We start from the raw sequence: 15,263 nt of genomic DNA on the forward strand, positions 1-15,263 counted from the left end.
ATGTGAATAATAAAGATGACAATAATAATCATCATAATAATAACAACAACAAGTCAATGTTTAAGAAAGAACATCAAAGTTCTTGCTATGCGTTACCTTCTTCACTCTCTAGTTTCTGAGGGACCATCTTCCGCGTACGAGGTTGGGGCTTAGGAACAGCTTGAGAGGGTGTTCTGGGCAGTCTCTCGTCTGGGCTGATGCCCTTCTGATGCGTCAGTGCTGCTGTGGCAACATCATCTTTGTCCTGGTCCTTATCAGATGAACTGGAGCACTCTGGAATTTTCTCAACTACAGGGGACGCAACCCCGTGACCACACTGGGCTCCCATACTGGCAGTACTGGCTGAATCCCAGTCCGATGCATCTGTCAAATTAATGCAGGAAGCTTTATATCAGTTCAACCAAATGAGCCTAATCTGTTGCTGAAGACTAGAGTTTACAGTGGGAGAACACTGATGCACAGCAATGGAAAAGATCAGAGGTGGGCTGTTACACTACCAAACTACTACTGGGGTCTCAGGGAAGAAATCACAGCTACAAAACTGTTAGTTTCTTAATTTATCTTTACTGACCTGCTTTTTGAGCTTAAAAAGGTTTAATGAGAAAAATAAAAGATAGAAAACTCAGTATTAAACACAAGCCTAAAAAAAAAAAAAGTTTCTGATGGTGTGCAGCACAACTGCAGGCAGCATATATGTAATGATGCAAATGGTTACAGATTTGGTGGGACAAGGTTTTTTGATGCTATGCTTGAGTTATATGGTTCTCTCAGATAGAGATGGGAGAAAAAGGAGAGAACCTGGAGTGAGAAAAGGGAGCAAAATCTTAGGAATTGATGCAAGAATGTTCTAAAAATGTGTTACTGCAACTTGAGTCCAGTTATTGCTTTTATGATCCATGGAACCTTTGCTTTCCATATTACACTATTTCGTTTTCAGCAAACTCTACAATGTATAATCTAAAAATCCTTGTTACAGCTTACCTTCCAGATCATCAACATCACCCAGATCAAGCTCTTCCATTAAATCTAGAAAAGCGGAGCAAAGCATGGTGTTAAAAATCAAAAAGGTTTTCACAGTAACAAATTATTTCATTTGATTTTGAATAAATTCACCTGTCTTTCGGCTGACATCGCCTTCAGGCTTCCTCAAAACATTAGGTGGTACCCACTTTGCCCTCTCGGTCTAGTACAAAGGGAAAATATTATTATTTTACTTAACTGAATTACAGATAATATTATTTTTTATAAAATAAAATGCTTAACCTACCTCTTTCTGTACTTTATTGTACTGATCGGCAGGTTCACCTTCAAGATTGTCATTACTGCTGCTGGCAACTGTAAGAGGCAAGATGACTTACTTACATTTGCCAAAACACAACGTCTATGAAAAATCAAACAACATTGATGAAGCTGGATGAGTTTTCCAGAACTCTGTAAAAAGCATTCCCATGCAAATGAGCTCATTGTTAATTAGTATGAACACACATGCTTAGCCTTTAGAAAAGCATTTCAACTCCCAGCAGTGTTTCATTGGGTAACAAGTTCAGCATCAGCCAATATGAATAACATTTAAGCCAAAATCTTGTGGAAAACAAGCAAGCTTAGTGCAACCCTGGGGGCCACTTAATCTGGCAAAATAAGGTTTATGGACAGCAGGCAGGATGAAGTACAGTATACTGCATGCATTCTATTATTGTGATCATGAGGTGAAGTTCAGGCCTCTGGTATGGTTTGCATGCTGATCCTCTGACCTATAAATCAAGATATTCATACCCCCTCCCTGGCTGACTCTTGGCCTGCCTACACTCCTCCGAGGCTCTAGCACTGCCATCTTATTGCCTCTATCCCCTCTTACAAATGAGGGAACATATAACAAGTCTACAAAAGAAACGTAAAAAAAAAAAAAATGTTGGAGGCTTTTTGATTGACACAAGTTATATTGCACTGCACATTCCACATCATGTTAAAGCTTGAACCAGAACTGACAGAGAAAATGTACAAAGTAAAGAACACTTTTCTATACTTACGATCAAATAAAGTCTCACTGTTTCTGCAGCATGAAATGGTGCTTGGAATGATATGAAAAAAAAAAAATCCAAAACAAATAAAGGAATTTACAAAGTAGACTTACTCATTTTAATCTCTTCTTTCTCTCCTTCATTCTGACTATTTAATCCTCGTTTCTGCTCGTCAACATTCAGGTTTTCTGAGTGGGACTGAAAATTGCGGCTGGTCTGTGAGAATCAGGTTGGCAAACATTGGATCCTGCATGTCATTTAAAACTTTATCTTTACTGTACCTCAGAGCTCCATGAACTCTGGTCATCCTCACCCCCCTCTAGACCCAGCTCAGACAGGAAATCTGTTTAAAACATTAAGAGTGATGGTTAGCAACAGGACGAAAAAAGTCTTTTAAGTGCAGCTTATTTCATTTCCTAGGTCTAGTAATTACAGCTATAGTTTAAGTGTTGTTTTGTTTGTCCACAAAATTATACAAAACAAATTTACTAGGCTGATTATTTAAGGTAAGCTTTGTGAAGAAGTGGAGCATTGCTAAACAAATAACTCACTAAATGATGGCAAAAATGTTCTTTAAAACTGCAATGTGGAAGGGTTTTTGTTTTTCCATGCATCCTTTATTCAGCCAGGAATGAGATACAAGATTTTTAGCCTCTCATAATAACATGAATCTCATGAGACAATACTGGAAATGCGTGCTGTACCAAAGTAAAGCAAATCAAGTACACCTTAAATTAGCACCTGACCATTTGTCAATTACAGCTTTTTGCTGCACCGCACAGCATAAAGTTTCTTCAACAAGGAACAGTATGTTAAAACACTGCAAATTTCTCATGTCTGACACAGTAGAAGCTGAAGATCATCATCTGTTGTTTAGAAACACATTGAATTTAGCACAACATTATAACCAAGATGAAATCATACGCAAAGAGTGCTCACTTGTGTCTGTGCTGCAAAGCAACAGAAGTAACTCATTCAGCCACCTGAACACGCACCACTAACTCTAGCATGACTAATACATGAAGGCCAAGGAAAAGAATGCAATGGCTGCTGACGTGAATCTCCCAACACCAACTCAGAGGTCGTCAACAAAGTGAGCCTGTGCAACACGTCCGCATATTCGTCCAGATCACAAAGGCGCACCAAAATCACCAACGCAAACACCAAACATTTGTCCAGTACAGACAGTGAGTAATGAAAAAGATGATGTCCCTACACAGGGTTATTTTTTCAAATTGAAAATACCTGTATTGTATGAATCTCACACCTGTCATGTACTTTGTAACAAGTTTCATTCACATCTGTCATGCAGGTACAGTGACTAGAGAAAAAGTCTGTATTGGCTTCTAAGTGATGGTATTTAGGACACCCTATTTCAACACCTTCATTTCATTAAGTTGTAACTAAAAGGAATGTAGCATAATGTAAAAGTAAAACCCTGTTGATTTAACTGTTTTAAGTTTTTTTTTTTAAATTGTGATTTTCTTCTAAGACAAACAGTGAATTTTGATGCAAAGATTTGTACATTAGCAGGAAATTAGCACAAGGATGTGAAAGCAGAGTTACATTTACATGAAAGTGCAATAAAAAGTGTTTCTGTTAATAAAATCAATTAATAATCGTGACAAATTACTGACAAGTTAGCTACTTCATCTACTGAATCCTACTAATCCTATTACATTTCCCATTAACCATACATACTTTAGACTGAAAAAGATGCCAAAATAGTGTCTAAAAAAGAAACAAAGAATTAAGTAAAGGACATGACTTAAAACTCTTTTACGTGTTTAGCTTACATCCGTTTACTAATGTCCAGTAATTATAGAAGGCCTGCTTGTGACCTAGGCTAACAGTGATTAGTGCTCACCTGCTGGCCTATGTTACATCCTCTTTGTGCTCAAAGTGGCAAACCCCCTGGGGTGCCTGTCTCTTACACACCATGTCTGGCAAGAGTGACAGCTTTGCAGCTCTGCATCTCACTTTTGAGTTATAGCTGGTGGACAGTGCTACATTACTGGACATCAACATTCAATTGTACGGCACTACAGCTAAAATGCAAAGCATTTTTAAATAAATGACTTTTTTTTTTTTTAATTGAAGCCTTTAAAATAGGTTGCCAGTATAAACACTGTCTATTTTTTTCTATTCATTAGGTATTTTGTGAGAGCAGACATTTTCATTCAGAAAACTTTGTAATGTCCAGATAGTTGTTAATAAGGTGCTTTAAAGCAAAGGCATGTGGAGGTCATGGATTAAGTCTCTCATTTTTATTTTGTACGGGATTTTACAGTGAAAACTTCAAGGATTTTTATTGCTTGGTACAAAGCATCATTGGGTTAACAGGTGGATCATCCAGTTTCAATGCAGCTAGCCAAGCAACAAGGAACCACCTCCTGCTTAAAAAGGCAGACAGTGAAAGTGAACAGTATCCTTGATTTTAACATAAAACTCTTTGTTGGAGCCAGGGGCAGCACAAAGGTGATCCCCTTAAACCGATTTTTAGTTTTAGTCTCCTTATACTCCCCTGGGTTACTGGTTCTGTTACTAGTTAGCTAACACAAACTAATATGTCTATTGACCACAACCAACCAAACAACAGTGATGTAACACTGTACTGATACAATATGGCGCTAAACATGTTTTAAAAACCTTAATTTTAAGCACTTATTTCATAAATTCAGCTTCACAGGCTCTTGTTACACCTCTGTCAGTTTTTAAGAGCAGGGCTCTATAGCGTAAATTAGCCTTTATATATTTAGTGAGGAGATATGGTAGAACCGTTACGTCGTGGGGTCCCTCTATATCTATGGGTCACTAGAAAATGATGCTTTGAAAAGCTTTTAAAAAAGAGAGAGCGAAGTTTATAAATGATGGCCTCCAACCTATGATGAAGCATTTATAAAAATTGTCCCCTCACATGGGGTCAGTAATAAGTATGAAAATTTTGTGAGTCATATGCTATGGCCTTTGACGTCACTAATAGTTTCAAAGGAATGAGAGAGACTGGCACTAAAAGAATCCTGAATTGAAATCTATCGGAGAATCCTGCAACAATAAAGATTGTGTCAGTTTTGAGGAGTTTCATCAGATCTGACTGATTATACTACAGACTTGCTTCTATAAGGTCTTTGATCTTTGGTAGACTGGTGGTTTATTGTCATGGCGGAGTTCTAGGCACAGTACAGCCACACTCACATTAGACACTAATAGCAATTACAGAGCTACCCTCCAACCGATCCAACAGTCACTTACAATAAGCACTTCTGCACAATGGTTTTTAGTATTGTTAACTCCTGTGGACCACCATTTTCCTGACATATGAGCATTTGCTGGTTCTGTAGAAAGTAACTCCTTACCCCTCTTCTTCTCTTTAGAAACTTCGGCCTCAGGAGCAGGCGAATTGGCGTCACAAGACTCTCCACTTTCTTCAAGCTGATCATTCTCAGCTGATTCGTCTCCTTTCTCCTCCTCCTCTTGTTCCCTCTCTTTGTCATTATCACCCTCATCCTCTTCCTCATCCTCAGTGGAATCTTCCTTCTGTGTGCAGGAAAAAATGGAAATATTCAAAACTGTGCATGGTAAATCCCATTTTTCTGTGAGTATGCATCCACAGGTCACATTTGATATACATACAAGCTAAGCTAGGAACAAGGACGTGAATATAACTGTCTTAAAGGTCTTGGCCTAGCTATAGAGGACAGACTATTAATAGCCAAACTAAATGAGACAAACACAAGTAAAAAATATTCCCGTTTTACCTGAATTCCAGAGCATATCATATATATGTTTTCTGCCTCATCAGGTGAGTCTACATCAACGTCATCAATGTCAGTCTGAGGTAGTACTTCATCTGAAAATGTGTTCACATCTGAATCACTGTGCCGACAAGCTGTGGTTTGATGTTTGATGGGTGGGCATGAAAATGTCTTTTCCTTTATTGGTTTTTCATTAATCTCCTCTGACAACACTCTAGTTTGGTTTTCAAATGGAACGTATGCAGTTAATCTAGCTTCATGCTCATCATCTGCATCGATACCTTCACAAAGGCCTCCATCAACAGTTTTATCAGAATCGTCTCCTACTGTACACATTTTAACTGTAGCATTGACAAAATCGTACTGCAGCTTCTGGATCTTGCTGTCAGAGTCTTCACTCGTCTCATCGTCTTTGTGGACACTGTATTTCTTAACAACCTCCAGCTTTTCTTCTTCCAGTTCAACATTTTCTGCAAGCATATCATTTTCACCGATAACAGACTGAGGAACCAATTCACCATCTTCATCATGCTGATTATCCCTTTTAGCGTCTTCTGCCACCTTCTTGTGTACTGTAGCTGTGGACTTCAACTTTGGAGAACACTGCTTGGTTGAGTCGGGTATCTTCAGGATATCCTCACTGTGTAAAACATCACTGTTATTCATCACAATTTTCTCTTGCTTTTCTGAGCCATTGCTTTCATCTTCATCATCCCAACAGCTTTCATCTTCTTCAACTTCATCATTCCCCAAAAGTTGGTTTTCATCATCCAGTGCCGATGAAAGTACTGGTGAGGGGTCATCTGACTCTTTCTCAATACTTTCTCTGACCTCTTCTTCCTTAGACTCTAATTGCATCTCTCCAGTCTCATTTGCTTTGGAAACTGGGGACACCACTTCACAATTACAGTTAGTGCCAAAATCATTTTGGTCTTTATTTTCAGAGGAATCCCACTCTGATTCATCTACAGCTGCTTGGTTTCTGGACTGAGAAGAGGTTTTTGGACCTAGACCAGACAGTGACTTGTGGTTGTCTATAACCTCCTTAAGTGTAAAACATTTTGGAGATGCAACTGGTGATGAAGAATCCCATTGGCTATCTGGATGTTCTTCATTTGACTGGAGCAATGTGTTTTTTAAATGCAATAATGATGCTTCTGGTGCTTGAACAGTGCTTTTCTGATCAAAAACCTCATTGCTTACCTCAGGTATGTCAATATCACTGTCCTCTAATGAAGATCCCCATGAGGACCTGAGTTTCACTCCTGTGGAAACTTTGTTGTGCGATCCACAATCATCTTTACCATCAGAAGTACTGTCTGTGTTTTTTATGCCAACTTCAGGTAATAGATTTGTTTGATTAGCAAGAAAATGTTTGTCCTCTTCATTATCACTGTCATTCCAGTCCATATCACCACGATTCTGTTTATTGCCCCATGAGTCTTCATCATCCTTTCCTGTGTCTCTCTCACATTCCTTCATATCCTCGCCTGGTGAATGAGTTTCTGGACAATGTCGTGTTGAATCCTGGCCTGAAATTACGTTTTGATCCGATGAACTCAAATATTTCTTTCCCAGGCTGTCATCTTCATCTGAAAACTTAGATTCTACTCTTATGGCTGACACAACGCAATCCTCCACTATATGTAATGTGGCTGGAGTAACAAAGCTCGATGTCCCAGCGGGGTGCATGAAGTTGGTGCTTAAAGTCTTTGTTTTGGTATTTTTCTCTGAGGTATCTGCACTTTCACGTACAACTCCTAGAAATGTTTCACTCTTTGCAGTGATGCCAGCATCATGTGTGATCTGAGGGGCTTTAAATTCTGTAGTGCTAGCCACGCAGTTGCTATCATCCTCCTGATCCTCCTCTTCAGAGCCTTCTTCTTCTTCTTCTTCTATTTCTTCTTCTTCCTCGTCCTCCTCCTCTTCCCCTTCATCACTTTCTTCATCATCTTCTTCCTCTTCATTAGACTCCTCTTCTTCATCCTCTTCATCGTCTTCCTCTCCCTCTTCTTCGCCATCGTCCTCTTCAGAGTCATCTGCATCTGAACTTCTTTCTTGAGACAATGGTCTTGATTTAGTACCCAGAGGTTGTTCAGAGTGTTTTCTTTTCCCCTGTTCAGCTGCACAGCCAGCTTGTTTTAAGATTTTAGGGAAAAAGACAAAAATCTGTCAGACACAAGCATGTAACAAAGGTTCAACAGAAATTTTTCACCTTTCTGTAGTGTGGAAGCGGAGTGGAAGTCATGTGGGATGCACTGGTAAGGAAGGTAATGGGAGTGGGATCTACTGGATGCTGAAGACTTTTGCTGGATGACAAAGCCTTTGGGAGGGATGGGATTCTCTGAACTCTATTTTCACTTTCTGGCTCAGAGTCTGAGCCACTCAACGATGTGTCAGCTCGTGCCGAAGCTACTGGACAAAGAGGGATAGAAGATTACTACCTAAAACTACAAACTATGGATTAAAAAAGGCTGAAAGATTCTTGGTACCTTCTCCCTTTTTAGATGCAATCATTTTGCTGAGGTCAACTTTCAGAGGTTTCTGCAAGTCAGAAAATTAAATGAAAGTCAGGGCAAAATTGCAACAATACAATATAAAAGAAGAATGAGTAGTTCCAACCTTTTCAATTAAAACAGATTCATCATCATCATCTGATGATGGCCAATCATCTGCAGCCCTTTTTGAAACACTAAAGAAGAGAAGGAGGAAGAAAATGGTCATAGCAAGGAAGTCGGCTGTAAGTATAAACTGTAGACAGCATTAAGAAATTAGCTCACCGACTTAGTGACTCTGACTGAGAATTATCTTCAAAATCTGCAAGAAAGCAGGAAAACATATTTTCAGCTCAGCCTGATCTAAAACAAATCATTAATGTAATATTTCAATAGGACAACTTTTGAATGGTGAAATCTTTAGAAGATTTAAATGTTGGCACACACACACACACACACACACACAAATTATATATATATTTATTCACCACATAACAGTGTCAGCAGATGTATTATCATTCAGTTATCCCTCTAATTTGCCCCAGTGAGTTTTTGTTCTTCATTGATACTAGCTAACATGAAAAGTCATGAAACTGCGATGTGAGAAAGTGAAATTTATGGGCTAACCTAGTTAGTGTTAGTGTCCCTGTATTTATTAAAATATTTGCTGTCACTGTATTGCTATTTTATTTTTTAATTGAGCCTAAGAGGCAGCAGGAAAAATTGCACTTCCAAAACAAATTTCCCTATATAGTGGGGCAAAAAAAGTATTTAGTCAGCCACCGATTGTGCAAGTTCCCCCACTTAAAATGATGATAGAGGTCAGTAATTTGCACCAGAGGTACACTTCAACTGTGAGAGACAGAATGTGAAAAAAAAAAAATCCATGAATTCACATGGTAGGATTTGAAAAAGAATTTATTCGTAAACCAGGGTGGAAAATAAGTATTTGGTCACCTCAAACAAGGAAAATCTCTGGCTCTCACAGACCTGTAACGTCCTCTGTAAGAAGCTTTTCTGTCCCCCACTCGTTACCTGTATGAATGGCACCTGTTTGAACTCATCATCTGTATAAAAGACACCTGTCCACAGCCTCAAACAGTCAGACTCCAAACTCTGCCATGGCCAAGACCAAAGAGCGTTCGAAGGACACCAGGAAAAGTATTGTAGACCTGCACCAGACTGGGAAGAGTGAATCTACAATAGGCAAGCAGCTTGGTGTGAAAAAAATCAACTGTGGGAGCAATCAACAGAAAATGGAAGACATACAAGACCACTGATAATCTCCCTCGATCTGGGGTTCCACGCAAGATCTCATCCCGTGGGGTCAAAATGATCATGGGAACGGTGAGCAAAGATCCCAGAACCACACGGGGGGACCTGGTGAATGACCTGCAGAGAGCTGGGACCAAAGTAACAAAGGTCACCATCAGTAACACACTACAACGGCAGGGAATCAAATCCCGCAGTGCCAGACGTGTTCCGCTGCTGAAGCCAGTGCATGTCCAGGCCCGTCTGAAGTTTGCCAGAGAGCACATGGATGATACAGCAGAGGATTGGGAGAATGTCATGTGGTCAGATGAAACCAAAGTAGAACTTTTTGGTATGAACTCAACTCGTCGTGTTTGGAGGAAGAAGAATACTGAGTTGCATCCCAAGAACACCATACCTACTGTGAAGCATGGGGGTGGAAACATCATGCTATGGGGCTGTTTTTCTGCCAAGGGGACAGGACGACTGATCCGTGTTAAGGATAGAGTGAATGGGGCCATGTATCGTGAGATTTTGAGCCAAAACCTCCTTCCATCAGTGAGAACTTTGAAGATGAAACGAGGCTGGGTCTTCCAACATGACAATAATCCAAAACACACCGCCCGGGCAACAAAGGAGTGGCTCCGTAAGAAGCATTTGAAAGTCCTGGAGTGGCCTAGCCAGTCTCCAGACCTCAACCCCATAGAAAATCTGTGGCGGGAGTTGAAAGTCCGTGTTGCTCGGCGACAGCCCCAAAACATCACTGCTCTCGAGAAGATCTGCATGGAGGAATGGGCCAAAATACCAGCTACTGTGTGTGCAAACCTGGTAAAGACCTATAGTAAACGTTTGAGCTCTGTTATTGCCAACAAAGGTTATGTTTCAAAGTATTGAGTTGTATTTTTGTTATTGACCAAATACTTATTTTCCACCCTGATTTACGAATAAAGTCTTTACAAATCCTACCATGTGGATTCATGGATTTTTTTTTTTTTCACATTCTGTCTCTCACAGTTGAAGTGTACCTCTGGTGCAAATTACTGACCTCTGTCATCATTTTAAGTGGGGGAACTTGCACAATCGGTGGCTGACTAAATACTTTTTTGCCCCACTGTATTTAATAATCATCCCCATAGCTGTTAATGGTTTTAAAAAGGGGACAAAAAACAGACAGATTTTGCTAACGAAGTCTAGCTAAGGAAAGCAATACCTTTCCCTGCTTCATCTGCTCCATGCTCTAGAGCCAGTCAAGAGGTAATGCATGAGGAATAAGTAAAATGACCAAAGTCAATTATTAATAGACATGATAATAATGATTTTCAGTGGCTTTGATGTGATAAAATAAATTGCATACCATCTCTGTCAGTGGCTGGTCCTCCCAAAGAGAAGCCTGCTTCAAGATCTTGGGAAGGAGCACTCAGCATTTTTTTCTTCTTCTTGCTCAGATCTTGATGTGATAGGGAGGCCCTGTCCGAACGCTGGGTATCATGCTCTATGATCAGGTGGGAACAACTGACAAAAAGAGAGGAGAGACCCAAAATGTCATAACGTCATGACTGCTGAGAAACTTTAGCAAACTAAGAGTTAAGGAGAAACATTAATAAATTATTAAAATAAAATAACATCACAAATAAATTATTACAACCCATTTGTGGGCTTTGGCTATTTAGTTTATTTCATTTCTGTATTAAAATCCGACATAAATGTATAAATTACAGAAGAAATACCCATATACAAGCACAAAGACATATTCTTTTGAAAAAGTGTGCTTACGAGTGATGCCCATTTATTCCTGCATAGTTATCAGCTGAACATCCTTTGGTATCCTTTAGTGTGGTATCTGCATCAAACTGCAGGAGCAGCTTTACCATACAGACTTCGCCATTTCCAGCAGCTATCATTAATGGGGACCTGCAGGTAAAAATCAATTGCAGCAACATGTTCAACCATGCCAAATAATGAGTAACACACATTAACATAATCCAAAATGAATCACAAAGGTGTCATCGCTTAACCTTTGATCTTGATCCACAGAATTCACATCAGCAGTCTCCTTGAGGAGAAACTGAGCCATCTCAATATGGTTCTCTCGCACTGCTACTATCAAAGGTGTGAAACCCTCCTAAAATATAGATTACAGTTAAAATCACAGTTAAAATTCTTGCCCACTGGACAGTGCCTTCCATACGCACTGAAGAGTATCCTGATGTTCACCCTAAAGCAGAGAAACTGCAAAGTAGGGGACAGAAAGAAAAAAGCCACCTTGTTCTGGGAATTGATTTGAGCCCCATGTTGCAGCAGCAGGACAGCAGTGGGGACGGATGGGATGTTTGCCGCTAAATGTAGTGCCGTATTGCCATTGATGTCCATCAGATTAGGGTCAGCATGATTTTCCAGCAGTATGCTCACACAGTTGTCATGCTGGCCCTGAACTGCCTGTTATTAGATGAGAATTAACATTAACGGGCCAAAACAAGACGTGAGGAAAAATGAATTTTTACAATTTATTAAGAGTCACCAACTTGAAGCGGCATCATCCAAGATTACCTTCATTAAGGCAGATCTATTTTGATTGTCACATAGGTTAAGCTTGGCTTTGCTCTCAACGAGGAAGTGTACCACCTCGACATGACCACTAGCACAGGCAATATGCAGTGCGGTTCTGCAACAGTAAAAAAAAAAAGTGTTACATATGCAAGCACTGTTGTTCTAACAGACCTTACCAAGATTATAGGTGTTTTACAACTTTGGTTGGCTGTTTCCTCAGGCCAAACTACATTCATTTTCAATTCACTCACTTCCTTCTGACACCTACTAATTGTAGATGGTAACTAGATCCTACCTTGACACATAAGTGGAAAAGAAAAAAAGGCAGTGTCATGTATGGGTACAGCTGGCAGCTTTCTGCTAACATTTAAGTGCGTGCCAAAATCCAGAAAATGCAAAAATATTTATTAGGGTTTTCATCCCCACTTACCTGTTCTCCTTGTCAAGTTGATTGACATCATTCTTCTTAGCCAACTGCTTCAGCTTTGCCAAATCACCCGCTAAGGCAGCCTTGTGAACCTTCCCTAGGTCCTTGTCTTTCAGTTCATAGCCAACAGAAAGCCTGCTTGCACTGTCTGGAGTGTCTAACGGGTGTTTTTTCTTTTTAGTGAAGCTGAATATCTTCTTCATTGTATATGGCACTAAAACATTACTTTAGCACCTGTCGCTACCTGCCACTCATCTGGAGGTCAACCACAGCCGACACTCCCATCCCTAAAATAAGACGTTCAAAGCGGATTAGAAGCCCTTGAAACAGTACTAAGCACTACAGCGTCGCTTATTATAAGGTATAATGCAACCACCGATATACAGAATTAGGTGGCTTTCGCACGTTTACTCTATAATAATCGAGTGCATATATCAGAAGGCAATACGCAACACCGAGTACTTCATCACGGTGTTGGATGACAGCAGAACTTAGCTGTCATGCTAACGAGATTCTTTGAGTCATACCTTACACAGAGGATTCCTTTAACGATAAGGTATCGTGAGTAAGCTGCTTTTTGACGAGATTACGATAAAGCAGAGAATCTGTAGTAGACAGCGTTAGCTGAGGTCGCCGGGATTTTTTTTTATCATGCGTTTAGCTAGCGTTTGAGATTAAGAGCTGTTGCCATGGTAACTGTCTGTACAATTGATACGTAGCTGAGGTTTTCCAATTTACTACTGTTCAAAATTGCCTAACCCTATTTTTTTTGTAGCGCAGTTGTGTAATACTGCTATATTACTGTATGTATTATCACTTCAAAATAAGTTATTGTAAAAAAATATATGCATGTAGCTTCAACTGGCTCGTTACTGCGCCTCCCACGTCGTCACTTCATCATTGATGCAAACCGCCACATTTAAAATGAATGTGTGGTAGAGTTGAGCACAAGATGGATTGTCGCTATACGTCTGAAAAAAACATAACGACAATTTTCAGCTTAAAAACACCCCACTTGTGCACGCATACAACTCAAAAACTATGGTTCAACCTTAACTCGGCTAACACAATGCTAATTGGCTAAGACGCTGAAAATCAAACCTGATGTAGATAATTGGTTAACTAGAGCAAAGAAGACGAATAATGTATCTGAAGATATTACACCCTACTTAATGCGAGCATGCATGTAACTACAGCACACGAAGTCAAACACTAACCTGTTGATTGTCAGACTCAAACCATCACAGACCTAGACGAAAGCGAAGCAGCTCACAAAACCTTGCTGGTTGTTGGAGTTTTCAGGTAACCAATCAAAAATGAGCTGGGTGCAACGATGGGCCAATAGGCCTCTTAACTTCGTACACAAGGTTGGTTTACAAAGCAAAGAGAGTCATTACAGTCCATAGTGTAATAGCAGAGTTTTACCACTTGCTGGAGATATTTGACTGTAATCTTAAAGTTATATAGTTATTCCAAAAATACCTCAGCTGCACACAGTTTAATCTCAACAAAACGACTTACATTACAAAGAAACATCAACATGCTAAATCAGCATATATAATACATATACCAAACAATCTGATTTCTAAAATGCAGACACAGTTTTAAAATCAATCACACACACACCTCCCCCTCGTTGTCTCTGTGCAGGTCCATTTATATATTTTGCTTTTCCCCCCCATAACAGTCGGGAAACCAAAAAGTACGAGTTGTAAGGAGGGATAGACGTTTCGGAGCTAAAAATCCTTTTAGAAGTAGAAGGCCATAGCTAATTTGATCTCCTTTGTGAAATTAAAAAAGCATACTGAAAGAGACAATGGAAGCAATTTCAAAAGCAGAAGGAAGAAAATCCTACCCCTAAACATGCGGAGGATGCCTTTCACTGTGAGATGTAAGGCGATCTTAATGTATCCCAAGTCCTTACTGCCTCTGCATTTTCAGTTATGATTTAGGATACAATAACATGCTTAGATCCTGTAGTGAGTAAGTGCTATATCAAGAACACCTGTATAAAGTTATAAAATTACCAGTGTATGTGTTTACACTATTTAAACACTATCTAGAAAGAACCACAGATGACTGCCATTTTTCAGGCATTGGATAATATCACAGTTGGATAACAATTATGATACAAAAAAACGATACAGGCCACTTGCATATAAATCTTTACATTAGTTCTTTCACCTCCACTGAAGCACAGCTTCTCAAAATTATTACATCCTGCAGAAGATGCCGTGACACCACTGCTGGAAATGTAGCATTTGGAAACCATTATGCCTCAGTGATGTAAAACAGTGGTTTATATTTTCAAGGCAGCAAAGCAATGCTATAGGTTACACTTCAGATAAAATATGACTATTCAAATCAGAAAAAAGTTCCACTCACATCACTTTATAGTGCAAGGCAGTCATTTATCATTTTCAGAGAAAAATAAATGGATACTGTGGTTTGACATAATATTCTTGCTTTAGTCGTCCTTTTTAAAGACAACACAATTTCTTTGCAAACTGTGGAAAAATCTATAACTGAACCTTATTTTAAGTTTTTTTTCCATTTAAGAATGAACCTTTCATGATCAAATGGTATCGGAAATTTATTGTAATAAAAAAGTAAATGCATTTAATATATTTGTTATATATTAATGTCTGAAGAGAATATTTTGTATCATATGCATATTAATATATCATATAAAAAACCAACAAGTTGTTTTGCCTGATATGCTGTCAGGTTCTTCACTGCTTATTTTGATCGTATGTTGTGCGTTTTATGG

At 39.3% G+C, this 15,263-nt stretch overlaps 1 protein-coding gene across 11 annotated transcripts in view; it reads right to left on the reverse strand.

Annotated features, from left to right (window-relative positions):
- Window positions 1–13,810, reverse strand: part of ankrd26 (ankyrin repeat domain containing 26) — a 29,719-nt gene extending 15,909 nt beyond the window's left edge. For 4 of the 11 annotated variants that reach the window (XR_003272918.1, XM_026175281.1, XM_026175279.1 and 1 more), the window contains exons 1-21: window positions 13,711–13,810; window positions 12,497–13,464; window positions 12,067–12,181; window positions 11,782–11,955; window positions 11,535–11,641; window positions 11,293–11,430; window positions 10,874–11,031; window positions 10,730–10,756; window positions 8,554–8,590; window positions 8,396–8,465; window positions 8,266–8,317; window positions 5,777–7,908; window positions 5,375–5,555; window positions 2,300–2,361; window positions 2,132–2,216; window positions 1,774–1,878; window positions 1,268–1,335; window positions 1,114–1,183; window positions 982–1,026; window positions 572–583; window positions 97–363 (exon numbers count right to left, since the gene is read on the reverse strand). Coding sequence is in view for 10 of the 11 variants with exons in the window: in XM_026175281.1 (XP_026031066.1) it covers window positions 97–363; window positions 572–583; window positions 982–1,026; window positions 1,114–1,183; window positions 1,268–1,335; window positions 1,774–1,878; window positions 2,132–2,216; window positions 2,300–2,361; window positions 5,375–5,555; window positions 5,777–7,908; window positions 8,266–8,317; window positions 8,396–8,465; window positions 8,554–8,590; window positions 10,730–10,756; window positions 10,874–11,031; window positions 11,293–11,430; window positions 11,535–11,641; window positions 11,782–11,955; window positions 12,067–12,181; window positions 12,497–12,696 (4,105 nt within the window). In the remaining variant the exon portion in view is untranslated. Of the gene's footprint in view, window positions 1–96; window positions 364–571; window positions 584–981; window positions 1,027–1,113; window positions 1,184–1,267; window positions 1,336–1,773; window positions 1,879–2,131; window positions 2,217–2,299; window positions 2,362–5,374; window positions 5,556–5,776; window positions 7,909–7,988; window positions 8,189–8,265; window positions 8,318–8,395; window positions 8,466–8,553; window positions 8,591–10,729; window positions 10,757–10,873; window positions 11,032–11,292; window positions 11,431–11,534; window positions 11,642–11,781; window positions 11,956–12,066; window positions 12,182–12,496; window positions 13,465–13,710 lie in introns of all 11 variants that reach the window. The other 7 variants (XM_026175275.1, XM_026175282.1, XM_026175284.1 and 4 more) reach the window with 7 other exon arrangements.
- Between the last annotated feature and the right edge of the window lie 1,453 nt (window positions 13,811–15,263).

Source organism: Astatotilapia calliptera, chromosome 7 (genome assembly GCF_900246225.1).
Source record: "Astatotilapia calliptera chromosome 7, fAstCal1.2, whole genome shotgun sequence".
NCBI classification, from domain to species: Eukaryota; Metazoa; Chordata; class Actinopteri; order Cichliformes; family Cichlidae; genus Astatotilapia; species Astatotilapia calliptera.